The sequence below is a fragment of the Podarcis raffonei genome, chromosome 11, assembly GCF_027172205.1.
Source record: "Podarcis raffonei isolate rPodRaf1 chromosome 11, rPodRaf1.pri, whole genome shotgun sequence".
In the NCBI taxonomy this organism is placed as follows: Eukaryota; Metazoa; Chordata; class Lepidosauria; order Squamata; family Lacertidae; genus Podarcis; species Podarcis raffonei.
The window spans coordinates 10222241-10250122 of record NC_070612.1 but is presented as its reverse complement, the minus strand read 5'-3'; the positions used below and the strand labels follow the sequence as shown (position 1 = coordinate 10250122).

General features: G+C 46.2%; 1 protein-coding gene across 4 annotated transcripts in view; it reads right to left on the bottom strand.

Moving 5' to 3' along the window:
• The window catches only part of CTIF (cap binding complex dependent translation initiation factor), a 180877-nt gene that overhangs the window by 60855 nt on the left and 92140 nt on the right, over nucleotides 1-27882 (bottom strand). For all 4 annotated transcript variants that reach the window (XM_053408254.1, XM_053408256.1, XM_053408257.1 and 1 more), the window contains one exon: nucleotides 6762-6838. In XM_053408254.1, the coding sequence (XP_053264229.1) occupies nucleotides 6762-6838 (77 nt within the window). The remainder of the gene's footprint in view (nucleotides 1-6761; nucleotides 6839-27882) is intronic.

Here is a 27882-nt window from a genome sequence, read left to right as displayed (position 1 = left end):
ACTACTGCCAGTCAGTGCAGAGAATACTAGCTAGGTAGGCCAGTGGTTTGACTCAGTACAGTCGTACCTTGGATTACAGATGCTTCAGGTTACAGACTCGGCTAACCCAGAAATAATACCTCAGGTCAAGAACTTTGCTTCAGGATGAGAACAGAAATCGTGCTCCAGTGGCGCGACGGCAGCGGGAGGCTCCATTATCTAAAGTGGTGCTTCAGGTTAAGAACAGTTTCAGGTTAAGAAAGGACCTCTGGAATGAATTAAGTACTTAACCCGAGGTGAATACAGCAGCTTCCTGTGTTCTTCTGTTTATCCCTGTCTCCATTTCCCTCCACTTAAAAAACCAAAAACTCTTTATTTTTAGATATTTAGCCACTGGGGGTTAGGATGTGTCTTCTCAGTCTCTGTAAAGTGCCGTGCAAACAAATAAAACAATCACGTCAGCACAGGAGCAGGCAATTTGTGAATACTACTGTGATTCACAAATCTTAGTTCAGCGAAATATTTAACTTATACCAGCCGTAAGAACAAGCAATCATCTTTCTGAAGCTCTGCTTCGACGATCCCCACCCGACGATCTCAGGAATAATTCCCCTCTGGAGAAATAATGTGTGTTATTTTAAACATTATTTTTTAAAAAAGGCACAGAGATTTGTTTCACTTTGCAAAGAAACAAATTTGCGCTGACCTGCTTAAAATGTGCTTCGCTGGAGGAAGTGGCCATTAGCCTTCGCTGGTCAGTGGCTAAAACTGTCCCCCGGGCTTGTTTGCCAAACCAACCTTGTCCATCAAAATTGTATTCCTTGGCTCCCGTAGGAGGCCAGACCTCCTGTCTGTGGCCAACTGGCTCTTAACTGTCAAGACTGAGCCCTTGTGTTTGGCTAAACGGAGGAAGAGCTGACCTGTTTTCTGTGGTAATGGAAGGAATTTGTGCTTAAGGTTTTTTTAAAAAATGGTTGGCTGAGTTTATGAGACACTGGACCGTCTTTTACCAGAAAACTGGTTGGAAAATCAGGTGAGGGAGTATTCCTCTCTGACAGCCTAGCAGGAGTGTCTCCGTGTTACATTGGAGCAGAATGAGTGCAGGTACCATCCTCAAGTCTGCATTTGCAGGAGCAACATGTCTGAGCTCGTAGATCAGAACATCACTACCGCATCATTGTTAATTAACAGAAGGTGACTAATTTTAATGGTACAGTCATACCTCAGGTTACAGATGCTTCAGGTTACGGACTGCCAAACCCCGGAAGTATTGAAATGGGTTACTTCTGAGTTTCTGCGGTTGTGCATGCGCAGAAGTGCTAAATCGCGCTTTACGCATGCGCCGAATCACAACCGCGCATGCGCAGACATGCCACTGCGGGTTGCGAACGTGCATCCCGCATGGATCATGTTCGCAACCCAAACATCCACTGTATTATCATTTCTGTCCTTGTGTTTACAGAGTGTTGGGGTTTTTTGCGCCAGTTGTTTATTGTATTTAATGTATACATTTTTGGTATCGATTTAAAAACAAACAAACACACGCAGAACACATCTCTGAAATCCTCCCTCCACTCACAGCATCACTATGGCAACTATGGCCAGCAATACTTTAAAATGCACATCGGAGATGATGGCATTGCCTATGGCTTAGCACCCACGGGCTACTGTTCCTATGCGATGTGGCTTCTGAGAGTACCGTTGTGGGAGCCTAATTTAAGGCTGCAATCTTACAAGCAGGACTATATTTCTTTTTTAAAAAACAGCAACTTTTTTTTACTTTATTTTCAACATAGTCCACAACAGCTCATGCATGTGAAATTTGCTTTGAAATTGTGTAAAACACGGGGCAAAATAGCATATTAGAAAACTGGAGACTAGATAAGCATAGAATAATTTGTTTCGTCACTTCCTTGCTCCATTGACGTCCGTTCCGTACAGAATTTTTACATTATTATTCTGTGTCATTGGGCGGCTAAAAGTTATTGCACTCCTGACGAGTTCACAAAGAGACCTGTCAACTTCTTCCGAGATCAAATGACCAGGCACTGGCTAAGTTTACTTTAAAATTATTCCACTCCTCCCACATGCCCCTGCCTCCCACTTGCTCACATAATCCCAGCTGGAGCCCCACAGAGTCACAACCTCGTCCCCTTTCACCCTTCACAGTTCTAAATAGTCTACGCATTTAAACTATTTCCCTGCCCCTCCTCCTTTTTTGTTACAGCTGTTTTTATTTACATCTCCACAAATCTTTGACCCAGGGCAATGAGCCATTCCTCTGTAGTCTCTTTATTCCCCATAAAATATTTTGCAGTGGGACTTGCAGTCAACAAACAATGGCTGTTCCAGCATCAGCCACAGTAAGCTCCTTCAGGGGCTCTCAGGAAGGATGAACTAATCCCAATTTTCCATGGCATTTGGTTACTTCCGACTTGCGGTTTTTGCAAAAATGCACGTCAAGCTCAGAAGCATGCACCAAGCCCTTCCAGTGTGAGATCATCGTAACTCGTTCCCCCACGTGGATCCATCGCAAGAGATGTGCAGCTGAAGATTCGTCTAGTTGCTACAAGTCACAGTCAAATCCATCTTTCATTGCCCCTTTCCCCAGGAGAGCACATTTCTTCACTTGCCTTTTGAAAATTTCCCTTCAGACAATCTGCCTTCTGCTTTCCTTACAACCATTGGACTAATGATTCGCAGTATTTTATGACTGACCCACCTCTGCTGTTAGAATACTCATGAACATTCTATGACATCACAGCAGCTCAGCCAGTGAGTGAGAGGAGGGGCTTACAGCAGTTTTCAATTTGGATTCACAACTGTCCGTGGCGGTGCAGGTTAATTCTGTGTACAGGGTGGCTGTCTACCAGTTCCATCTGGTGTGTCAGCTGAGACCCTATTTGCCTGTGCACTGTCTCTCCAGAGTGGTACATGGTCTGGTTATCTCCCGCTCAGACTGCTGTGATGCACTCTACGTGGGGCTACCTTTGAAAGTGACCCGGAAACTACAACTAATCCAGAATGCGGCAGCTAGACTGGTGACTAGAAGTGGCTGCTGGAACCATATAACACTGGTCCTGAAAGACCTACATTGGCTCCCAGTACATCAAGCAGTTGGTCCCTTACCTTTCCCGCCCCGAGCTGGCCACAGTGATCCATGCGACGGTCATCTCCAGGCTTGACTACTGTAATTCGCTCTACGCAGGGTTGCCCTTGAAGCTGTCCCAGAAACTCCAGCTTATTTTCCTCCTTCTCACCCTATTCCTTTTATCCTTTTGTGTTGTGTCTCTTAAAGTCACTATTAAGACTGGGTGATATCTGGTTTTCATCCTTGTGATAGATCACTAGCTAAAGGAGTACCAAAGGCATTAAAAAATGCAGTCAAATGTATCGCAGCTACAAAAGGCTTTGGAGCAGCCTGTATAAACTTTAGTTTGATGCTTGTGTGATTTGAGGTGATACTGGGCCACTATCCTGTCCCATTTGCTTACTAAGAGCAGGAAGATGAAATGTCCTGAACTGGTTGTGTTCAAGTGTTTGTCCAGGGCTTTGCATATCAACACAAGAACCTTGAGCCTGACCCACTAGTAGCATATAGGCAACCGGCACAAAAGTTACAGGCGAAGTGTCGCATGCTGCCAGCATTCTGACCCCATGAGCAGTCTAATCTGCACCAGCTGGAGCTTCTGAACCTTGAGTTCTGTGTGGTGCAATCCTGCGCATGTTTCCTCAGAATCCCCATGGAGTTATGCCTAAGTAAGTGTGTACACTTTGCAGCTTAAATCAATGAATTAGAAAACAAGCCCTCCAAACTTTAGAAACAAAACAGAACAAAAATGGGAGAAAAACAACATCTGGAGGGCCACAGGTTCCCCATCGCGGATCTTACTGAGTTCAAAACAGCCCTGAGCGACGTTCCTTTGTTAAATAACAGGATTACAAACATGTCCCTAACTTTCCAGTTACAGTCTTGGTCAGGTGGGCTTCCTACTGTTAGTTTGGCTTTACACTTAAATGGTCAAGTGGAGCTAGTGTGATTTTGGTTTGGTTTTTAAAGATGTTTAATTAACTTCACATTCTGAGAAAATGGCGCCCTACTTTCCACTGAAATCCTTGGAGTAGCAAAAGTGTGTGCTTTTGTGTTGTTTTGCTGCTGCTGCTGTTTTTTAAACAGAAGCGTTTTGTAAGCTGCTGGTGACTCGCTTGGTTCATTTCCTCTGTTGATAATTGGGTCACCTGAGATTCTCATGAGCCCGCATGGCCAATGGTCAAGGATGATGGGACTCCAGCAAAAACGGGAGGGTCAAAGGTTCCCCAATTAAGACAAAATGCTCCTCTCCTTTTCCTACATGGTCTCCAACACTCCTTGCAGGTCTACTGGCCCAGAAAAGACACAAGGAGTTGAACTTATCAAATTTTCTTTACTGTTGCCTGGTCTTTCAACCCTGATATTGTTCGGGGGGCTTATACCAATGCTGTTCCAGACAATCTGTTCACCGCCTTTGGCCCTCAAGCCAGAACTTCCCTCCTTCAGCTTTCCTCTTCATCCTTTGGCTCTCGCTCTCCTTTATCCAATGGGACGTGGGTGGCGCTGTGGGTTAAACCACAGAGCCTAGGACTTGCCGATCAGAAGGTCGGCGGTTCAAATCCCCACGACGGGGTGAGCTCCCGTTGCTCGGTCCCTGCTCCTGCAAACCTAGCAGTTCGAAAGCATGTCAAAGTGCAAGTAGATAAATAGGTACCGCTCCGGCGGGAAGGTAAACGGCGTTTCCGTGCGCTGCTCTGGTTCGCCAGAAGCGGCTTAGTCATGCTGGCCACATGACCCGGGAGCTGTACTCACTTGGCCAGTAAAGCAAGATGAGCGCCGCAACCCCAGAGTCGGTCATGACTGGACCTAATGGTCCCTTTACCTTTTACCTTACTCCTTTATCCAGTCCTGTCCTACTTAATGGCTTGCTTCACAAGTCATGCTAAGCCAAACCATGAACACGCAGAGCTCTGGGAAGAGGAGAGTGTGGCTACTATGCCTGACAACAAATCCTAATTATTGGATTCTTTTGCCCCATCTTTTTGTGCCTGCCAAACAGCCATGTCATGCTTATGATATTTTATTCTCGTGCTAATTATGCTGTTTTAAATGTGCATTTTATATTTGACTTCACTTAGCAACGTTTTCTTCTGAAATGTTTTAAGATTTTCTTTGTTAACTTTATGTTAAATATGTGTTCTGTAGTTGACCTCCTTTGTAATGTTTTATTTTGAAACCTTTAAGATAGTATTTTAGTTTTCTGTTAATTATGTTGCTTTGACTGTATACTCTATATTTGACTTTCTTCAGATTGGTTTATTGATGTTTTAATATTCTGTAAACCACTTTGAATTTCTTCTTAAAAATATAAAGCGGTATAGAAATGAAATTATTATTATTAATAATAATAATACTCTGCCCAACTCCACTTGTTTTGCTGCACTTTGCTAAACCATGCCTTGGAATGAACACCTGGAAAAGCTCAGTTGGTGGAACATGAGACTCTTAATCTCAGGGTCGTGGGTTTGAGTCTCACGCTGGGCAGAAAGGGGGGTTGGACTGGATGACCCTTGTCGCCCTTTCCAACTCTACAATTCTTCTATGCCATTTGAACCCAGGCTCACAGTTTGTCCTGCTCCAGGCAAATCACAAGCTGCTCATGCATTTGTACCAAAGCCATGGTCTGGCTTATCACAATAATAATAATAATAATAATAATAATAATAATAATAATAATAATAATAATTATTTATTTGTACCCCACCCATCTGGCTGGGTTTCCCTAGCTACTCTGGGCGGCTTCCACAAAGACCAAAAATACACTAAAATATCACACATTAAAAACTTCCCTGAACAGGGCTGCCTTCTGACTGTCAGGTAGTTGTTTATCTCTAATGGGAGGGTGTTCCAAAGGGCGGGCGCCACTACCGAGAAGGCCCTCTGCCTGGTTCCCTGTAACTTTGCTTCTCGCAATGAGGGAACCGCCAGAAGGCCCTCGTCACTGGACCTCAGTGTCCGGGCAGAATGATGGGGATGGAGACGCTCCTTCAGGTATACTGGGCCGAGGCCGTTTAGGGCTTTAAAGGTCAACACCAAAAACTTTGAATTGTACTCGGAAACGTACTGGGAGCCAATGTAGGTCTTTCAAGACTGGTGTTATATGGTCTCAGAGGCCGCCCCCAGTCACCAGTCTAGCTGCCGCATTCTGGATTAGTTGTAGTTTCCAGGTCACCTTCAAAGGTAGCCCCATGTAGAGCGCATTGCAGTAGTCCAAGCAGGAGATAACTAGAGCATGCACCACTCTGGCAAGACAGTCTGCGGGCAGGTAGGGTCTCAGCCTGCGTACCAGATGGAGCTGGTAAACAGCTGCCTTGGATACAGAATTGACCTGCGCCTCCATGGACAGCTGTGAGTCCAAAATGACTCCCAGGCTGCGCACCCGGTCCTTCAGGGGCACAGTTACCCCATTCAGGACCAGGGAGTCCTCCACACCAGCCCACCCCCTGTCCCCCCAAAACAGTGTGTTTCACGGTGTGAAAACCAGGCCAATATCTCATCTTTCCCTTGGGCACAAGAAAACATGTTGAATACATGCCACTCACAACCCTCCAGGACTTCCATCTTTGGGTTGCTCCCTGCAGATTGAAGTCTCAGCGAACACCTGTGATTTTAATGTGTGCAGGATTTTCGTTCTTTAGGTAGATAATAAACACACAAAAAGCATCGCTCATTCAAAAAGCATTCTCCCTACCTGCGGTCATTCCTCCTCCTCCTGAACAATTTTTTGGTGTGTGCGATTTCAGCTTCGTGTGGCAACGGGTGATAACCCTGGCAGAAAAAGGAAGGGGAGAAATAAGACAGTCATTAATTCAAAAAGAGGAGCCAGTGACACTCAAAGCTCATAAGAGGCAGGATGCTGGCGCTCCCAGGCTCTTACGATGTCCTTGTAACAGACTCAAACGCTGGCTTGAATGAATCATCCATTTCAACTTCCTTTGAGCTGCTGGAACAAAATAAACTTACTGTGACTTGGGGAGGAATCTCACACTGCTCGACACAATCAGCCTCGTTGTCATGCAACTATCCACACATGAAAAAGGCATTGCACCAAAAAGGTTTAATATCATCGCCTTCTATGCATCCAAAAAGGCTACTCTTTTGGAATTCACCCAAGAATATTATTATCACAGCACCATCATGGTACTTCGCTAAAACCAAAGAGGACCATGCCTTTTGGATCTTTCAGCTAGTCCTCTGAATGACCCAGGTCACCGAATGGGGAGAACTGGACCTCTGTGCTAGAGTTTCAGCACCAAGAAAGAGGAAAATGCAGCCTTAGCAAACTAATAATTTTAGATGCTCCATCAGTCAAATGTTCACTGTCATGTGACCTTTAGTTGATCATTTATTAAATTTATAAATAGCTCAGTCACTAGAGCTGGCATAGGCAAACTCGGCCCTCCAGATGTTTTGGGACTACAATTCCCATCATCTCTGACCACTGGTCCTGTTAGCTAGGGATCATGGGAGTTGTAGTCCCAAAAACATCTGGAGGGCCAAGTTTGCCTATGCCTGCACTAGAGCATGAGACTCATAATCTCAGAGTTGTGGGTTCAAGCACCATGTTGGGCAAAAGATTCCCACATTGCAGAGAATTGAACTAAATGACCCCTGTAGTCCCTCCCAACTCTACAAACTATGATTCTGTGATCCCATCCTTCTTCCCAATGGGCGGCAAACATGCAAGCAATAAAACATATCAAAACATCTAAGAAGGAACCCCTCAGTTCCAATACAGATGTACCGTATTTTTCGCTTTATAGGACGCACTTTTCCCCCTCCAAAAATGAAGGGGAAATGTGTGTGCATCCTATGGAGTGAATGCAGGCTTTTGCTGAAGCCTGGAGAGCGAGAGGCGTTGGTGCGCAGCGACCCCTCTCGCTCTCCAGGCTTCAGGCACCTATCCGCAAGCCTTCGGAGCGCTCCGAAGGCTTGTGGATAGCAGCCTGCAGCCCGAAGCCTGGGGAGTGCAGTGCCAACTCCTGCTGCGCTCCCCGGGCTTCAGGCAGCTATCTGCAAGCCTTCTGAGCGCGGCAGGAGTTCCCGCCGGGCTCCGAAGGCTTGCGGAAAGCAGCCTGCAGCCTGAAGCCCAGGGAGTGCAGCGCCAACTGCCGCTGCGCTCCCCGGGCTTCAGGCAGCTATCCGCAAACCTTCTGAGCACGGCAGGAGTTCCTGCTGCGCTCAGAAGGCTTGTGGATAGCTGCCTGTTCTGGGGGCTGGGCACGGGGGAAGCTCGGGCTTCCCCCGCCCCCAGCCCCGCAAGCTCCGGGAGCGGCGGCGAGGTTGCGCGCAATCTTGCCACCGCTCCTGGACCTGTCCTGGACTTAAAAACGAAGCCGCGTGCAGCCTCTCCCGGCTGAAGAGGTTGTGCGTGGCTAAAGAGGAAGCCAATACAGCCAGCTGGATGGATCCTGCTTGCTGTCTTGGCTTCTTTGCTCTTTGGGGCTGGGGGGGGGGGAATAATTTTTTCCCCTTTATTTCCCCCCCCTAAAAACTAGGTGCGCCCTATGGTCCGGTGCGCCCTATAGAGCGAAAAATACGGTAGATTGGGAAGGATATCGACTTTTAAAGGCTTGTTGAAAGTTAAGGCTGTATCTGCCAGAGCCCCACTCCTGAACAGCACAGGGATTAGTTGAATTTGATTTATTATACTTCTCTGCCGCTTTTCATTCAAATGAATCCCAAAGCGGCTTGCAAATGATAAACAACAACAACATGACACAAACATCACAAATACAGCATAGGTCATACGGGATAATTAACACGCCATCAGTGAAACAATTACGATCTATAAAGAAACTGTTAACAAAGGAGCAACTGGGGGGAAACAATTAAAGCAAAGGTCAGATTATATTATTAAGAAATCAATACAGCTTTTATAATATATAAAACAGTATCAACCTTAACAAAATAGCAACCAAAACAAAAACTAGGTGTTCATACACCTACTCTTCACGCCTCCATGACTTGTAAATCTTTCGGTGTATTCAACTCATTAATATAATATGGGTTTATACAGGGTGAGACAGTATTTTAGCTATCCCAGGTCACAAGATGTACAGGGTTTTATATACATCAAAACCAGCACTTTGGACTGAGTTGGGAAAGAAGAACACAAACCACTGCAAGTTCTATGATGTGTTTTGCTGCATTAAAAAGCTGCTCACTGCCTTGGCCTTTGGGCCAAAAAATACTACATAAACAAACCACAACGTACTTCATGGCAATCCCAAAATGCAGAGACTGGCACTACAAGTTTATCCAGGGTGTTAAAAGACTTGGGGCACGGAACAGATTTCCAGATGCAAAAAGGCGCAGATGCAAATTTAGGCCAATTTTTGGGGGGGCGGGGGCGGACTCTCGTTCCTGATGCTGGGGCTTACTTCTAGCCATGTACATCCCAATAGGATTTTCTGGTCACAATATTGAATTGGCCAGATCGACAGAGGCAATTAGGGGTCAAACCAAGCAAAAATTTCAAAAAAAATAATAATGGGTAAAATATAGAGAACATCTTAAAAAGTGGTGCCCTCAAATTAATACTTGGACCTGTTTCGATTAACTTCCGCAGGATAATTTATGGTACTTACGTTAAAAACAGAAAGAAAAAGGGGTAATAATGAACTAAAAAGGAGACAGTTTACCAAAAACGGGGAAAAAAAGAACCGTGTTGAGGATGAAAGAAGTCAATTAGAAGAAAAGAACTGAAATATGGTACATATATATTACTGATTATTTGTTTTGTGTAAGTTATCATGTCTTATTTGTATTTGTGTGTGCGTGTTTTGTTGTTTGTTTTTGTTTTGATTCTGTACTATTACTTTCATGTTTAGTTTGACAAGTGTGTGTGTATGTGTTGTAAAGAAACACAAAGGATTTTCTGGTCACAGTACAGTGTGTGTGGATTGGATACTCTGCCCCAACGCCTGCAATCGCAGACACAATTATCCGTGGTCATGGGTTTCCCCCTGCGCCCATTTCATCCTCTTCACCACAACCCCAAAAGGCAGACAAGGCTGTGAGGGAGTGCCTCACAGACACCCAGTAAGATTCACGGTCACCCAGTTAAGTTCACCAATAGGCTGTTTCAGATGCTGGGGAGGCTAAAGGAACCAGCAATGCGCTCTACAGGGCTGCGACTGAGGGCCACTTTCTTTCATTTACAACTTTCTGAGGGCCACAAGGCAGCAGCAGGTGTGCCCAGACACGCAGAAGCAGGCAGAGCATTGGGTATGGCCTTTGTACAATGGGCTGCATTTGCAGCCATGCAAAAAACAACAACAGAGGTTTCGCACGCATCATTACCCCCTGCCCAGCCAAGAAGGAGGGACTATCACAGTTCAAGGACACATTCTATATAGTCAAAAGCACTCAAGGAAGGCAGAGGGTAAGGCAGGAGAAGGACACAGCTTGCAGAGAGCTCTGAGGACCGGGTACAGAAGCCTGGGCATTTGGCCTGTGCGTCTGAAGTGACAACACGCACCCTTCCCGCTGTAAGCGAAGTCATTTTTTAAAATAAAAAAGAGGGGGGAGAGGCAGAAGGTAATAATAATAATAATAATAATAATAATAATAATAATACATTTTATCTATACCCCGCCCTCCCCGGCCAGAGCTGGGCTCAGGGCAGCGAACACCAGTAAAATTACAATAAAAACGTAACAGGGAAAAAGAAGAAGAAGAAAAAACCAATTTAAAATATGGGTTAAAATACAATTTAAAATGCATCCTCATTTTAATAGTATCCCATAGATCAAAACCGTAAGGGGAGGGAAACATAAGGGTCAGAACAAAGGCCAGAGTCCAAACCAAAGGCCAGGCGGAACAGCTCTGTCTTACAGGCCCTGCGGAAAGATGTCAAGTCCTGCAGGGCCCTAGTCTCTTGTGACAGAGCGTTCCACCAAGTTGGAGCCACTACTGAAAAGGCCCTAGCCCTAGTTGAGACCAATCTAACCACCTTGTGACCTGGGACCTCCAAAGTGTTGTCATTTGTGGACCTTAAGGTCCTCCGCGGGGCATACCGGGAGAGGCGGTCCCGTAGGTATGTGGGTCCTAGGCTGCATAGGGCTTTAAAGGTCAAAACCAGCACCTTAAACCTGACCCTGTACTCCACCAGGAGCCAGTGCAGTTGGTAAAAGTTGGTATTGGTCCTGCTGCAAAAGACAACAGAGCACAAGCTTCCTGCACCCCTAATCCAATAGGGTGCTTAAGATCATAGGAAGCTCCCTTACCAAATGTCAAGACTATTGTTCCCTCCTGCCCAGTATTGCCTGCGGTGCTTGTTTAAGCCACTTAGTTAAACTGCGGAACTCGCTGCCACAGGAGGCCGGCAATGGCCGCCAACTTGGATGGCTTTAAAAGATTAGACAAATTCATGGAGGAAGGGGCTATCGGTGGCTGCTAGCCAAAAGGGCAGCACTGCTTCTGAATGCCAGTTCCTGGAAACTACAGGAGGAGAGAGGGATCCTGTGTTCGTGTCCTGCTCACCGGTTTTCCCAACAGACAACTGGTTGGCTACTGGGAGAACAGGATGCTGGACTGACTGGGTGACTGGCCTGACCCAGCAACTGAGCTATGGTCTGCAGGCTGCAGTTGGGAGCCCATGAACTCACAAACCATCGCCTGCAAGCTTCAAGAAAAACGCCAGACGGCAAACGTGAAAAAGCAAGCAGGCAGGAGTGAATTTTCCTCCATTTGGAGTGAATCAACACTGTCTGTGCGCTGCAAAGGTTCGGCACTGGTGTGTGTTGTTGTTGTTTAATCGTGTCCAACTGTTCGTGACCCCATGGACCAGAGCACGCCAGGAACTCCCGCAGTTTGGTCATACTCATGCTGGTAGCTTCGAGAACACTGGCCAACCATCTTGTCCTCTGTCGTCCCCTTCTCCTTGTGCCCTCCATCTTTCCCAACATCAGGGTCTTTTCCAGGGAGTCTTCTCTTCTCATGAGGTGGCCAAAGTATTGGAGCCTCAGCTTCACGATCTGTCCTTCCAGTGAGCACTCAGGGCTGATTTCCTTCAGAATGGAGAGGTTTGATCTTCTTGCAGTCCATGGGACTCTCAAGAGTCTCCTCCAACACCCTAATTCAAAAGCATCCATTCTTCGGCGATCGGCCTTCTTTATGGTCCAGCTCTCTCTTCCATACACTACTACTGGGAAAACCATAACTTTGACTATAAGGGCCTTTGTTGGCAAGGTGATGTCTCTGCTTTTTAAGATGCTGTGTGCTTTGCAATTTTATGGGAGGGTTCTCTGCATCTCCAAGTGTCTAAGCCCCTCCTTATGGTTTCCAGACCTTCGCACCTCTCCTGTATAACCTGCTGTTGAGTTTCGACTTTCTACACCCATCTTTCTGCCCAGAAGTGACATTCTACACGCCCCCCTTAAATACACATATATAAAGCATTCAAATGAAATATATGCTAATCTGCTGAACAGGCAGACATTTATTCCAGTCACAGAATTTAGAGGGTTTAGTTGGATTGCCAGACCCCTTGAATATGGATTCAGTTTGCACGTTGCCCTGTAGTCTGTGCTGGAATTTCTCTCTGAGTGTGTGTGTATGACTCTGTCTGAGCCTCAGGGAACAAGTGTTATGGTATGTCTGGCCCGGTCTTGTAGATGTTTTGGGGCCTCATTAGTTTGTGTAAAGAGCTCTGTGGTTCTTGGAAGAGAAGATGCTGCTCTCTAAAAATTGCAAAGTATTATTTATTTTCTCAGAACTACAAAGCTGTCGCAACCACTATAGGCATTAAACGTCCTCTTACTTATGAAACGCGGTGCTTTGCAGAGCGGCTGTAAAAGAAGCTTTGTAAAAGCCACTATTCAGATACCCATAATGATCCATTACCAGGATTCCTTCGGGAGCCTCCTCTGACACAAAGCCACTGAGGAGGGAGAGTATTACGCTCCACTCCAAACCATGATTTGAAACAGGCTTGAAACATCCTGGTTTGGGGGCAGTTCCTGCCTACTGCCAACCATAGTTTGCCCGACTCAGACGTCACAGCAAACCATGGTGATCACGGACCACAGAAGCGAGGAGAGAAAGGGGCCCATGAGCCTAAAGGGCGAAAGGAAAGAGAGTACAAGGTGGGAACTCCATCAAGCCCCCTTCTCCTGTGAGCTGCCATCAAGTCTGAGGAAAGAACTGTGTGGTAAGAGAGCTGTCCTGTCCTCTTGGCCCACTCTGTTTATGGGTCTGATCTGCGAGGAAGAGAATATGACCTCATAATGAAAGAAGGGCCTGCTGAATCAGGGTCAATGGCCCATCTATTATCATATGTGGTGGGACTGTTGTTGTTGTTTAGTCGTTTAGTCGTGTCCGACTCTTCGTGACCCCATGGACCAGAGCACGCCAGGCACTCCTGTCTTCCACTGCCTCACACACTTTGGTCAAACTCATGCTGGTAGCTTTGAGAACACTGTCCAACCATCTCGTCCTCCGTCATCCCCTTCTCCTTGTGCCCTCCATCTTTCCCAACATCACACTGCAAACTTTCTTTATAGGGGAGCCTCTAAACCTCCCAATCATTTGGGTTGCCTATGCTGAACAGTGTCCTTATATGCAAAACAGAGAGTTTCAGTCACTCCTCCTGCAAAAATTTCTAGAGGGGGAGCATGTTCATCTCCTTCACCAAAAGCAACCAAGAGCCTCGTGGAGCTTCGAAGACTAACAAATTTATTACGGCACGCAGTTTCCATGGGCTCAAGCCCAGCCGGTCAGATGCACGAAGCGAAATCTTATTTGGCAGGTACAGTGGTACCTCAGGTTACATACGCTTCAGGTTACATATGCTTCAGGTTACAGACTCCGCTAACCCAGAAATAGTGCTTCAGTTTAAGAACTTTGCTTCAGGATGAGAACAGAAATCGTGCTCCGGCAGCGCGGCAGCAGCAGGAGGCCCCATTAGCTAAAGTGGTGCTTCAGGTTAAGAACAGTTTCAGGTTAAGAATGGACCTCCGGAACGAATTAAGTACTTAACCTGAGGTACCACTGTATACAGAGGGAGGGAGTTGTCAGGTGGAAGATTAATGGCAATGAGGTACAAAAATTACAGGCAGTGATCATCAGAGCTTCAGAGCATAAAGCCAGAGTTGTGGGCTGGCATTCCTTTTCTGCCCTCTAAGCACTCAGCTGAATAAAATGCACTCTGGTCTCTGTGGTGCAAGGCATCACTATTGTTTGTTGGGGAAAAGCCATGGCTTTTGTGGGAGCGCATCTGCTTTCCATGCACAATGTCCCAGACTCAACCCCAAACATCTCTAAGTTGGGCTGGGAATGACTGACAGACTGTCTGGAACCCTGCTAACTGCTGCCACTCAGTGCAGAACAGTCGCTTCCAAATGTTTTCGGGCCACCGTCCCCTTGGTTGCATAAACTCATCCCCAGTACCCCCTAACCTACCTTCTAAAACATTATTCTTCAGAACAGAGTTCTGCGCAATCCACTAAGGAAGACAATAACAAAATTAAATTTGGAGCAGTAACAAATGACTGCGTGTTCGTTCAAAACCCAATTAAAACTAGTCTGATTAGTGCATTAAAACTGGTTATTTATTTGTATACTGCCCTGTATCCGAAGATCATGAGGCGGTTCACAGCACAGAAATACAAAACGACAACACAAAACACACAATGAAACAAAAGCAAGGCAAAACAATACCAGCCAAATGCCTGGTTCATCAGCCAGATGCCTAGTTGAAGAGAAATGTTTTCACCTTGCACCTAAAAGTTATGTAATGAAGGTGCCAGGTGAGTCTCCCCGGGGAGAGCATTCTGCAAACGGGGAGCCACCACAGAAAAGGCTGAACTTGCTGCTAGCATTTCACAGTCTGTGATTTACACCTCCAAAGCTCCCTGCCTCTTAGAGCAGGGAGCCACTGGCCTAGAGAATACAGTCATAACTCGGAAGTTGAATGGAATCCGTTCCAGAAGTCCGTTTGACTTCCAAAAAATTCAGAAACCAAAGCGCGGCTTCTGATTGGCTGCAGGAAGCTCCTGCACCCAATCGGAAGCCGCACCGGATGCTTGGCTTCCGAAAAACAGAAAACTGGAACACTCACTTCTGGGTAAGGTACGACTGTACAGTGGTACCTCGGGATGCAAACGGGATCCGTTCCGGAGCCCCGTTCGCATACTGAACGCGACTGTGCGTCTGTGCGTGTCGCCACTTCCATGCATGCATGTGACGTCATTTTGACCGTGACGTCATTTTGACTGCGCATGCGCGAGCAGCGAAACCCGGAAGTAACGCACTCTTATTATTTCCGGGTTGCCGCGGAGCGCAACCAGAAAATACTTATCCTGAAGCATATTTATCCCAAAGTATCTGTACTGAGCTCAGTAGACCAGGGGTGGGCAAGGTTTACCTCACTTGGGCTGGTTCACTCCAGCAGAGGTCCTTCATGGGCCAGACTGCACATGCATGCACGATTTCCGGCGTCTGCATCTGCACAGGCGCAATTTCTGGCATCTGCGTATGTGCGGTTTCCGGCACCATGGAAGCGAGTCCCCACACCGTGCCACTTTAGCGCAGTGCGCAGGGACTCACCAAGTAGGTGGGACGGTTTGTGGGCCAGTTAAATGACCCCCCATGGGCCGCTTGTGGCCCATGGGCCTTAGGTAGCTGACCCCTGTGGGTAGACCAATGGTTCAACCTGCTATATGGCAGCCTCCTGTGCCCCTAACAGTAGTGAACAGAGTCAGACGCAATGGACTCCTGAGAGGGTCCTTGCAATATGCCAACCTTTCGCTCCATTGCTCCATGAGCCAGTGTGGTGTAGTGGTTCAGACTGGTGGACTCATAATCTGGTGAACCGGGTTCACTTCCCCGCTCCTCCACATGCAGCTGCTGGGTGACCTTGGGCCAGTCACACTTCCCTGAAGTCTCTCAGCCTCACTCACCTCACAGAGTGTTTATTGTGGGGGAAGAAGGGAAAGGAGAATGTTAGCCGCTTTGAGACTCCTTCGGGTAGTGATAAAGCGCGATATCAAATCCAAACTTTTCTTCTTCTCCCATCATAATAACAGGCTATTTCAACCATCCCAAACAGCTCTGCGTAAAAGCACTTAACACGCTGGGATGCTGAAATATCTTACGGATTTAGAATACTCCAGGACTTTGCTTTTGCAGGAGAGAAGGGGGGGGTAATACGCCAGTGGCTACAACAAATGAGAAACTTTCAGGAACCCGGTGTTGCTTGCAGGAAGCTGCAACCTTCCCCACTGTCAGACTCACCGGCACCCTGAACTCTGCTGCCCTTTCAAAGATTATCTCAGGTATGAGGGAGCTGCTTTGTACGTGAGCAGAAGCATTTAAATGACTTGCCTTACCCACACACGGGCGGGTGCTGGTTGCGTGGGAGAAAATATCTAAAGGGCACCTCAGCACCCAGGTTTCCCTGGATACTAGGCTGAGAGAAACACAGTGAAGTGGGCTGCAGGAGCCGGGAACAAAGCTATTTTTTGCTACCATTCTTGCATGAGAATGCAGCTGCGATAGAATCATAAGAGTTGGGACCCCGAGAGTCATCTAGTCCAACCCAATGCAATGCAGGAATCTCAACGACATTTTAAGCTCTAATGATCACCAGCTGTGATTTTTATTCAAGTCCCACATTATATATATAATTTTTATTAGTTTTTTAACATATCATTTTCAACAGTAATTAAACATACTTTTACATCTTATTCAATTTTTTTGACTTCCATCAGTCCTGTCTGAAAATTTAATCTAATCTCTTAGTATTCATTTCTTATTTTCCCTATTATATTTCAATCTCATAATCAATATCTCTATATTTTTCTACTTTGTAACACTTCGTATATTTCTCCTTTCAAAACTTGTAGTCCTACTAGCGTAATTTGTTGATTACAGTTGCTCTTCAAATAATTCATATACTTCTTCCAATCTTCTGTAAATCTCTGGTCCCGCAGGTTTCGAATCCTTCCTGTCATTTTGTCCAATTCTGCATAGTCCATTAATTTCGTATTCAAGACCCACAATTTTCTCCCTTATACAGTGGAACCTCGGTTTTGGAGCCTCTCAGAAGCCAAATGATTCGGAACCCGAATGCCGAAAACCCAGAAGTAATTGCTTCCGTTTTTGAATGCGCCTCTGAAGTCAAATGGCTTCTGAGGCACGTTTCCAATGGATTTTGGCGACTGCCCATTGATCCTTGGTTGTCTCACGGTCTTCCGGAATGGATTATGTTCAAAAACCGAGGTTCCACTGTATAGCCATCAACTAAGATTTCAAAATATGGTCTGAAGCTCAACATCAAAAAAATGAAAATCATGGCCACTGGTCCCATCACCTCCTGGAAAATAGAAGGGGAAGAAATGGAGGCAGTGATAGATTTTACTTTCTTGGGCTCCATGATCACTGCAGATGGTGACAGCAGTCACAAAATTAAAAGACGCCTGCTTCTTGGGAGAAATGCAATGACAAACCTAGACAGCATCTTCAAAAGCAGAGACATCACCTTGCCAACAAAGGTCCGTATAGTTAAAGCTATGGTTTTCCCAGTAGTGATGTATGGAAGTGAGAGCTGGACCATAAAGAAGGCTGATCGCCGAAGAATTGATGCTTTTGAATTATGGTGCTGGAGGAGACTCTTGAGAGTCCCATGGACTGCAAGAAGATCAAACCAATCCATTCTGAAGGAAATCAGCCCTGAGTGCTCACTGGAAGGACAGATCCTGAAGCTGAGGCTCCAATACTTTGGCCACCTCATGAGAAGACTCCCTGGAAAAGACCCTGATGTTGGGAAAGATTGAGGGCACAAGAAGAAGGGGACGACAGAGGACGAGATGGTTGGACAGTGTTCTCAAAGCTACTAATATGAGTTTGACAAAACTGCGGGAGGCAGTGGAAGACAGAAGTGCCTGGCGTGCTCTGGTCCAATGGGTCACAAAGAGTCGGACACAACTAAACAACAACAATTCCAAGAATCTGATGAAGTCTGTAGGAGTCCATGACAGCTTACGTTGTAATACATTTGTTAACATTTATTTTGCCACAAGCCTCTTTGTTGCTTTTACACAATGGTATGCATTCTGCTTTGCGGTCTGTGAAAACAAGCATAGCCCTTGATAACTTGATGTATGTTTTTGGTTTATCACCTTCATCATGAGGACTCGAAACCTCTCTGTTTTCGTTTTAAACAGAAAGCCAGTCTGTTTCCATTTCTCTGGATATTCCTCAGTCACATAAAATTATTTGTGTTCCCAGACATACATGGCTACCCAATTGCAGTCACATTGCAGTTTTTAGCACCTTCAGCTAGTGCCCTGGGAACAAAGGTTCTCAAGGCATGTGGCCTTTAGATACTAGCTAGAAAGTGAATGAAATCACCGTTTTTTCATACCAAATACAGGAGCCTGGATTCAAGCCTTCAGCCTCTCTAGGTCACCATTGCTTGCTTTGGTGTACTCAAAACGGCAAAGGTTGCATAACCTACTTTAGGAAGGAGTATAAAAATAACTCACAAAAGAAAATCCCTTTTGTTAGAAGAATCAGCCAGTCAATACAAAAAAATCAGTTACAATCTGATCTAGGAAATCCAGAGTTCTTTTCCCATGTTACGGCTAGGAATGGAACAATACCTTGTGAGTGGATGTGACTGTAATTGTTTTAACTGATGTTATTTTAGTTTTGTTTGGGTTTATTGCTTATTTGTATGCATTTCCTGTACCAGGGGTCACATTTAAAAACAGACTCTAGTATCAGGGTACCTGCGCACTGTCCACAAAACAGGAAAGAAATCACGGTTGGCGAAATATTGGGTAAATCAAAATAACGTGGAGCCCGTAAGTCAAATGACTGGGAAAACCAACAAAAGGCAAAATTTTAGGAAAGAGCATTACAAAAAGCGTAAAAGCACGTCCTTGCGGCAGATAATCTTTACTGAGTCCGCAACAGAAACTTTAGAAGTGCACAGGAAGGCTCTTAAAGAGAACAAACCCTCTACTGCAAAGGAAGCCCAATGAGATTTATTCCCAAGCAAAGTCAGCAGGCTCTTGCAGATCTGAAAACGGTCAGACTCGTACAGGTCAAGTTGCATAAAAAAACTGGCAAGGGGTACAGAATTCAGCATGTGTAGACTCTTGATTTTGTTGTATAGTCGTTTAGTCGTGTCCGACTCTTCGTGACCCCATGGACCAGAGCACGCCAGGCACTTCTGTCTTCCACTGCCTCCTGCAGTTTGGTCAGACTCATGTTTGTAGCTTTGAGAACACTGTCCAACCATCTCGTCCTCTGTCGTCCCCTTCTCCTTGTGCCCTCCATCTTTCCCAGCATCAGGGTCTTTTCCAGGGAGTCTTCTCTTCTCATGAGGTGGCCAAAGTCTTGGAGCCTCAGCTTCAGGATCTGTCCTTCCAGTGAGCACTCAGGGCTGATTTCCTTCAGAATGGATAGGTTTGATCTTCTTGCAGTCCATGGGACTCTCAAGAGTCTCCTCCAGCACCATAATTCAAAAGCATCCATTCTTCGGCGATCAGCCTTCTTTATGGTCCAGCTCGCACTTCCATACATCACTACTGGGAAAACCATGGCTTTAACTATACGGACCTTTGTTGGCAAGGTGATGTCTCTTGATAGCTTCTTAAAAAGCAAGTTTCCAGTCCTCAGGACTACAAAGATAAACAGAAAGAGAGTTTGGGCAATGCTTTGTGAAACTTGGGGAGTTCTGGAGGAAACAAGAGTGTGAGCGAGTTGGGTTGGTTGACACCCGTCTGCCTTGGGAGACGTGCACCTTTGCGGGAGACGTCAAACTGTTGGAAGGCTGCAGCAGCTGCTGCGGCTGCAGAGACCGATACTGGAGAGACATGTTTTGTTGCAGCCGGGGCAGAAGAAGGCGTCCGGTTGTGCTGCTGCACTGTGATGAGAGCACAGCTCAAGTTGCCTTTGTCTGTTCTCGTCCATGCTGCCAGGACCAAATGCGGTTGTCTCACGTGCGATGATCGTTCTCAACTCTGGCGTTGAAATCTCCCAGCAGGAATAGGTGTTTTTGAAGTCTGGGAACCTCAAGACAGCCTGGTCTAGTTCCTTGAAAAACTGCTTCTTGATTTGTATGTCAGAACACACAGTGGGAGCGTAGACGCTCAAGATGCTAACCAGACCAGAGGTGGTTGAGAGGCAGAGGGAACGCAAGCATTCTGAATCCTCGGGGAGTTCCTCGCTGCAAAGCCTGCGCTGTCAATGTGAAGCGTTTTCAGCTCACGGTCAATTGCATCACGAAGACTTTCTCCTCTACCAAGGAAAAAACCCAAGTGTCCTGGAGACATCCAAGGCCAGGCGATGGGAACCAGTTGCACTTGGTTTTCAGCAGACAATCGACACTGAACTGTGTGCGGGTCACACAGGGCCACCACAGTGCCGACTGCGAATGCGCAACTATATACATGCAGATGTGAAAACTGCAGGGCTCAGAAGTGCATTAAATGCCAGTTTATCGTGAGCCCAAGGCAGGGTGAATTCTGGATTTCACACTGCGTTGCTCATTACAATGCCGGTCAAGTGCTGATATCTGTTGCCGTCTGTTAGTATTTTGTCAGCTGGAATCATTTTTATTCAAAATGTTGGTGCTGACCTTTAAAGCCCTAAACGGCCTTGGTCCTGTATACCTCAAGGAGCGTCTCCACCCCCATTGTTCAGCCCGGACACTGAGGTCCAGCTCCAAGGGTATTCTGCTGGTTCCCTCCCTGCGAGAAGTGAGGTTGCAAGGAACCAGGCAGAGGGCCTTCTCGGTAGTGGCGCCCAACCTGTGGAACACGCTCCCACCAGATATCAAGGAAATAAACAACTATCCAACTTTTAGAAGGCACTTTTTCTGAAGGCAGCCCTGTTGAAAGCCGCCCAGATGGGTGGGGTAGAAATAAATTATTATTATTATTATTATTATTATTATTATTATTATTATTATCATTATTATTATCATCATCATCATCATCATCATCATCATCATCATCATTATCATCATTATTTGAACCACCCTGAGATCTTTTGATGAAGACCGCTATATAAATCCAATAAATAAAAAAATCAAAGACGATCTACGAATTTTAGACAGGCTGCTGCATTTTAGGCAGCTTTCAAAATTTATTTTATGATCTGTAACGTTATAGATCAACATTCCCCAACCTGGTGCCCTCCTCACAACGTCTTGCTGGGACTGAAGGAAATCCAGTAATATAGGGAAGAATGTTATTTACTGCTTCTAAGCTGTTGCGAGGAGCTGCCTTGAAAGACATCCTATAACCACATAAAACAATAAATTATAATCATAGCAGCAGACTCCCACTCTACTAAGAGGCCTTCTATATTTGCAACTCTGGTGTTTTGGGATTTTCCATTTTCTCTTTGCCTCCCCTCCAAAGCATGTCTGGGTTCCTATGAACTTGTTCTCTTCTCTCTAGACTACACGCTTCTCCGACTTGACAGCTTAACTGCCCTGGCTTGAATGAAGAACTCTGCTTTGTGGGCAAGTAGGAAAACACTTAAAATAAAATAAAAATGAACATTTAAAACAAATGTGTTGGTTTGCTTCAGTGGCGACATCAACGCTTCTCCCATGCCCCAGAAGAGTGACGTTACTGATTTTTGCTCACCGGTGCGTGAACTATATTAGTTGTCCGCAAGGTTGGGGACAAACCTTGATCCTCGCATTGTTCCCCAGCTGAAGCTGGGCTGTGATGGGTCCGTGCATCACCACCAACTGATAAAGCAAAGGGAGATCTCCCACTAGCAAAAGAAGGCTGGAGGTTAATATAAATTCCGTGGGCTTGGCGGGGGAAACGGAGTCAAAGACTCGACAGCAAACCACATTCTCTTTGTCTGGCAGCAGCGAGTTTCGTGGGGCTGAGTTATTGAGGAAGTTCGGCGAGGGTTATATTTGTTCCAGATGCACGTTTCCTTAACCACTTGAAGTGGCTCTTCCCAGAGAGTAGTTCGTTCTTCGTGCTTTGCTTTTCATTTTCATTTACACAATGCCGGAACAAATAACTTTAATCTTGCTCTTGCTGGGAGAAGTAGAGGGGTTTGGGTGGGTGGGGGTGGGGAAGAGATAAAAAAACCACCACGTATGCACCCAGATGCAGAAACCAGAAATAGAAGAGAAGATGTCACAAAAAAGAAAAGCGTTGAGGCAAAAGGCAGGGGGGAAGAAATGATGGATAAGAACACACACACACAAACATACAGCATTTGCAATCAGCCTTCTGCCTTCCTTTTGTCTGAGGGATTGCGTGTGTTTTTTTATTCTGTTGGAAGCTGCCCAGAGTGGCTGGGGCAACCCAGTCAGATGGGCAGAGTACAAGTAATAAATTATTATTATTATTATTATTATTATTATTATTAACCATACAAAGAAGGATAGAAAAGGAAGAGAAAACCACCTAAATTGCACAAGCAGTATCTAAATGAAAAACAGGTCCAACTCGACCCCATCTCACTAAGAGATATGCAGAAAAATAAGATCCAAAGGCCTGAGGTGAATAAGAACGTTTTTGTCTGGCACCTACAAAAATGATGGGGAGAGCATTGCATCAACAGGGAGCCACCACCGAAAAGGCCCGTTGTCATGGCTCCATTCTCTGCACCTCCCTTGGACATAGAGAAGGGCCACAGAAGAAGAGGTTTTGTGTTGGTTCATGTGGGGAGAGGTGGCCCTTGTGGTACTGGGATCCTGAGCCGAATATGGCTTTACAGCGGACGCTCAGGTTGCGAACATGATCCGTGCGGGAAGCACGTTCACAACAAGCAGTGCTGCATCTGCACATGCACACGTCGTGATTCAGCGCATGCGCAAAGTGCGATTTAGCGCTTCTGCGCATGCGCCGAAACCTGAAAGTAACCCATTCTGGTACTTCCAGGTTTGACGCGGTGCGCAACCCAAAATCGCACAGCCCAAAGCGTCTGTAACCCAAGGTATGACTGTACAGGCCAAAACCTACACTATGAATTGGGCCCAGAACCTAACGGACAGCCAGTGCAATCGGGCCAGGATTGGTGTTACACCCTCTGAATTCCTTGCCTCAGCGGCTGTTTCCGAACAGTCTTCAACGGCAGCCCCACACAGAGTGCATTGCAGTAATCTAACCCTCTCAAATCACACACTGCTTTGCTGGCACCTCCGAACACACTGGCGCCCCCAAGCGGGAGCTTAGATGGCTTTTGCTGCTCGGCCGGCCCTGCGCGAGTGAACAAGCCTTCCTGAAATCCCCACCCAAACAAACCCTGAAGAGAGGAAGCGAAGGAAACGCCTGAGGCTTCCTAGAGGAAAAACGATTCTAACACGCTTTTCAAAAGAACAATATTGCGCTAGGCAAATGACTCCAAGCTCTCTCTCCTATTACCGAACATGGTCTCCTGTCTGTGGTGATTAAGGAAAGGAGTTCTCGTAGAAACACCTAATTTCCTAAGATGGAAACGTCCTCAATATTCACCTCGAATGGAGAAGTTACTCAGCGGCTGGAGATGAAGGCCATAGCAACAAAACAACATAACACCATTCGGAATTACGTGATAGTACACACATTTATCTGAGTTGTCCTATCATTTACTCGGAAGCACGGCACACTCAGCCCCAGGAGTGTTGCTCCTAGGCTAACACGATGCGACCAAGGTGTTTTATATTTATTTCACCCAATTTAAAGACTGCTTGATAGTTGTTGTTTTTTTAAAAAAACACACACAAACACACACCCTGAAAGCCGTTTACAAAAAAGATAAAACAAGAAAACTATCACTAAGAAAAATTAACAACGGTAATCAAAAACGATAATTTAGTTGAAATAAATAGACATTATTATCGGAACCTGAATATAGCAGGCGCCCTTATGATGTCAGGAAGCAAGTGTGTGGCAGCTTTTACAAGTTGTAGAATTGTAGAGTTGGATGGGACCCCAATATCATCAAGCCCAACCCCTTGCAATGCAGGAATTTCAACACCCAGTGCCCCTCCAACGTGAAACCATACCGGACCCTGCTTAGCTTTGTAAAAACGCTAGTGGTTTTATTCTTCGTTTTAGAATAAGAGCCTTCACATTTCTGAAAAGGGGGAACTCCCCAGAACTCAGTTCCGGCACCTCTCTAGCGGGTGCCATTGCCATTCCAAGAGAAAGAGTGAGGGCATTCATGGTGAGTTCTGGCACCTCTTCTTCTAGAATAATAGCACTGCCAGAGAGCGTTACAAGGAAGACACAGTGGTCTAAACCACTGAGCCTCTTGGGCTTGCCGATCAGGTCAGCAGTTCGAATCTCTGCAACGGGGTGAATTCCAATTGCTCTGTCGCAGCTCCTGCCAACCTAGTAGTTCAAAAGCACGCCAGCACAAGTAGATAAATAGGTACTGCTGTGGCAGGAAGGTAAACAACGTTTCCGTCACGGTGTCCTGTTGCGCCAGAAGCAGTTTAGTCATGCTGGCCAGATGAGCTCGGAAAGCTGTCTGTGGACAAACGCCAGCTCCCTTGCCATGAAAGTGAGAGGAGCGCCTTTGACTGGACTTAACCGTCCAGGGGTCCTTTACCTGTTTACCTTTACAAGGAAGAATAATGCAAAACCCCAACCAACAAAAAGAGTCTTGTTGCTACAACCCCATCTCACTCTTGCCATCCATTCTACCCGTCCACTTCCTCACACGTTGTCTCTATTAACCAATCCCTCCAACACAAAACCTCTCCTACTCCTTACAACCCGCTCACAAAGAATCGCTCCCCATCTCTGAAGCACTGATGGGCTTCTTTTACAGGACCACCTGATACTCCTCTACCATCTCTCACCCAGGAGGGGTCTGGAGCAGACTCTCCCCCTTTTTTGGGCTGTGTGTGTGTGTGGAGTCCATAAAACTACTTCCAGTTTTCTCACTTCCAACTACACAAAATCACAGAATTGTAGAGTTGGAAGGGGCTGCGAGGGTCACCATCCAGTTCAACCCCCTGCAACCCAGGAATCTTTTTGCCCAGAGAGAGATAATCATCCTAAGGAAGTTAGATTAGCCTCAACCAGAGCCAGGGCCTTTTCAACACTGGCCCCGGCCTGGTGGAACGCTCTGTCTCACAAGACAAGGGCCCTGCAGGATCTGATTTCTTTCCGCAGGGCCTGTAAGACAGAGTTGTTCCGCCTGGCCTCTGGCTTGGAATGAACTTGATCCCCTTCCCCTCTTTCTTTTTTCCTTTCTCTTTCTGTGATGGAACTCCTATTTGGGGACTTCCCTGGTTTTTTTCTGGCCCACGTAGGACCAGTCTGGATAGTTGGCCTTGGAGGAGATTTGACGTTTTCATCCCAAAAAGGTTTTTGATTTGAATTTCTACTGATATGAGGCTGCATTTTAATGTGGTATTTTAATCTTGTTTTTATGTTGTATTTTAATCAATTGTTTTTATACCTGGTGTTAGCCGCCCTGAGTCTGGTCTTGGCTGGGGAGGGTGGGGTATAAATAATAATAATAATAATAATAATAATAATAATAATAACAACAACAACAACATGCATGGTTTTCACTTGGGTAGGCAGGGGAAACTCCTCAGGGTGCGGAAGGCGATTCAGAGCCCAGAACTTGACACAAAAGCGGGCGGCCGTGATGCGAGCGCAAAATGGCTCAGCCAAACTCGGGAACGTAAAATCTTTTTTCTTGCCTGGCCGCAGAGCAAAAAACCCTGTCGTGGCGGATTGGCACCTCCTATGTTTGCACTAGGGTGTGAGGCGAAGCGCTCCCAGGTTACTCATTAAACGCAGGTCGGAGGGAACTTGTGTGGTGAGTGTGCGTTTCAAGGGATGTGTGCAGCAGTCCAAGGTGGAGTTTACCTTGCATATCCTGCGATATACAATAGACGCGCCCCCCCTTTTCTGCATTTACAGGATTTCCCAGAGGCCCCCACACACTCCCCACAGAGGAGAGCAGAGGGAGGGGTGGCATTTCCCTCGCACACACCCCCAACCTCTGGTTCCCTACAGATTGTGTCAGGCAGCACGTACTTAAGGCCTGGCCGTCTAGCTCTGTGAAAAGAGGGAACTTGCCCTTTTCGCGGCAACTTCCTCTCCTGCGAGAAAGCCTGTCTCCAGGAAAGCCACTCAACCTCTGAGGAAATCCTTGGCTCCAGCAACCTAAAATGTTGCAGCAACGTGTTATGGTGTCCATTTACATGGATACACTTCCCAAAGGTTGACGTTGGCTCAGGGCCACCTTTTTGTCAGTTCAAGTAAACCCGTTTACGGGGATGGGTTTACGTGCAAAGCACGACGTGGAGAAGGGGGGTGGAATAAAAACCCTTCTGTTTTATGGAGGGACGCTTGCCGTACGAAATAGGTAGAGCGATGTCTTTGGCCGGGTCAATGTATAGATTGTAGAATAAGGGACACCAAGGGTCATCTAGTCCAACCCCGTGCAATGCAGGAATCTCAGCTAAAGCATCCATGACAGATGGCCATTGAACTTCTGCTTAAAAACCTCCAAGGAAGGAGAGTCCACCACCTCCTGAAGGAGTCTGTTCTTCTGCTGAACAGCTCTTACTGTCAGAAAGTTCCTCCTGATGTTTAGTCGGAATCTCCTTTCTTGCAACTTGAAGCCATTGGTTCGAATCCTACCCTCCAGAGCAGGAGAAAACAAGCTCACTCCATCTTCCATGGGACAGCCCTTGAGATATTTGAAGATGGCTATCATCTCTCCTCTCAGTCTCCTCTTTTCCTGGCTAAACATACCCAGTTCCTCACAAGGCTTCGTTTCTAGACCACGGATCATCTTGGTTGTCCTCCTCTGCACACGTTCCAGATTGTCAACATCCTTCTTAAACTGTGGTGCCCAAATGGGTGAAAGGACACACAACCTTTTCCACGACTCAGGGGAGACTTGTGTTTTGAATGCTCCACTCGATAAATGAACAGAGAGCTAGCTTCTCAAGGAGAGGCTAGCCTTCTCCCTGAGCTGCTAGCTTTCTAAGTGCAATGGGATTCTCCGGTCTCCTTCAGCATGTGGAGCCCATGTGGTAATGGTATTGGACTATTGGACTTCACCATGCCTAACAACTGGCCAAGCTGACAGGGACACGACTTTGTATACCCCTCTCCTGCTAGGATAGCAGCCAAAACGTACCATGCCTTATTTGCAGTCTTTTTTTTTTTTTAAGTTACAGAAAGGTAGCCGTGTTGGTCTGCCATAGTCAAAACAAAAAAATTTTTTTCCTTCCAGTAGCACCTTAAAGACCAACTAAGTTAGTTCTTGGTATGAGCTTTCGTGTGCATGCACACTTCTTCAGATACACTTGAAACAGAAGTTGCCAGATCCCTCTATATAGTGAGAAGGTGGGGAGGGGTGTTACTCAGAAGGGTGGTGGGAATGGGTGATTGGCAGATAGCTGTGATGAGCCTGTTGACGACTCTTAACGACTGCAATAGGTCTTACAGGAAAAAGCAAGGGGTGAGAAGGTGAAAAATGGCTTTGTCATGTATAATGAGATAAGAATCCAATGTCTTTGTTCAGACCAGGTCTCTCCATGGTTTTAAGTTTGGTAATGAGTTGCAATTCAGCAGCTTCTCTTTCCAGTCTATTTCTGAAATTCCTTTGTAGTAAAACAGCTACTTTGAGATCTTGTATAGAATGTCCTGGGAGATTGAAGTGTTCTCCTACTGGTTTCTCTGTCTTGTGATTCTTGATGTCCGATTTATGTCCGTTTATTCTTTGGCGTAAGGTTTGGCCTGTTTGTCCAATATAGAGAGCTGAAGGACACTGTTGGCATTTGATGGCATATACAATGTTAGACGATGAGCAATTAAATAGTCCCGAGATGGTATGTGTGATGTTGTTGGGGCCAGTAA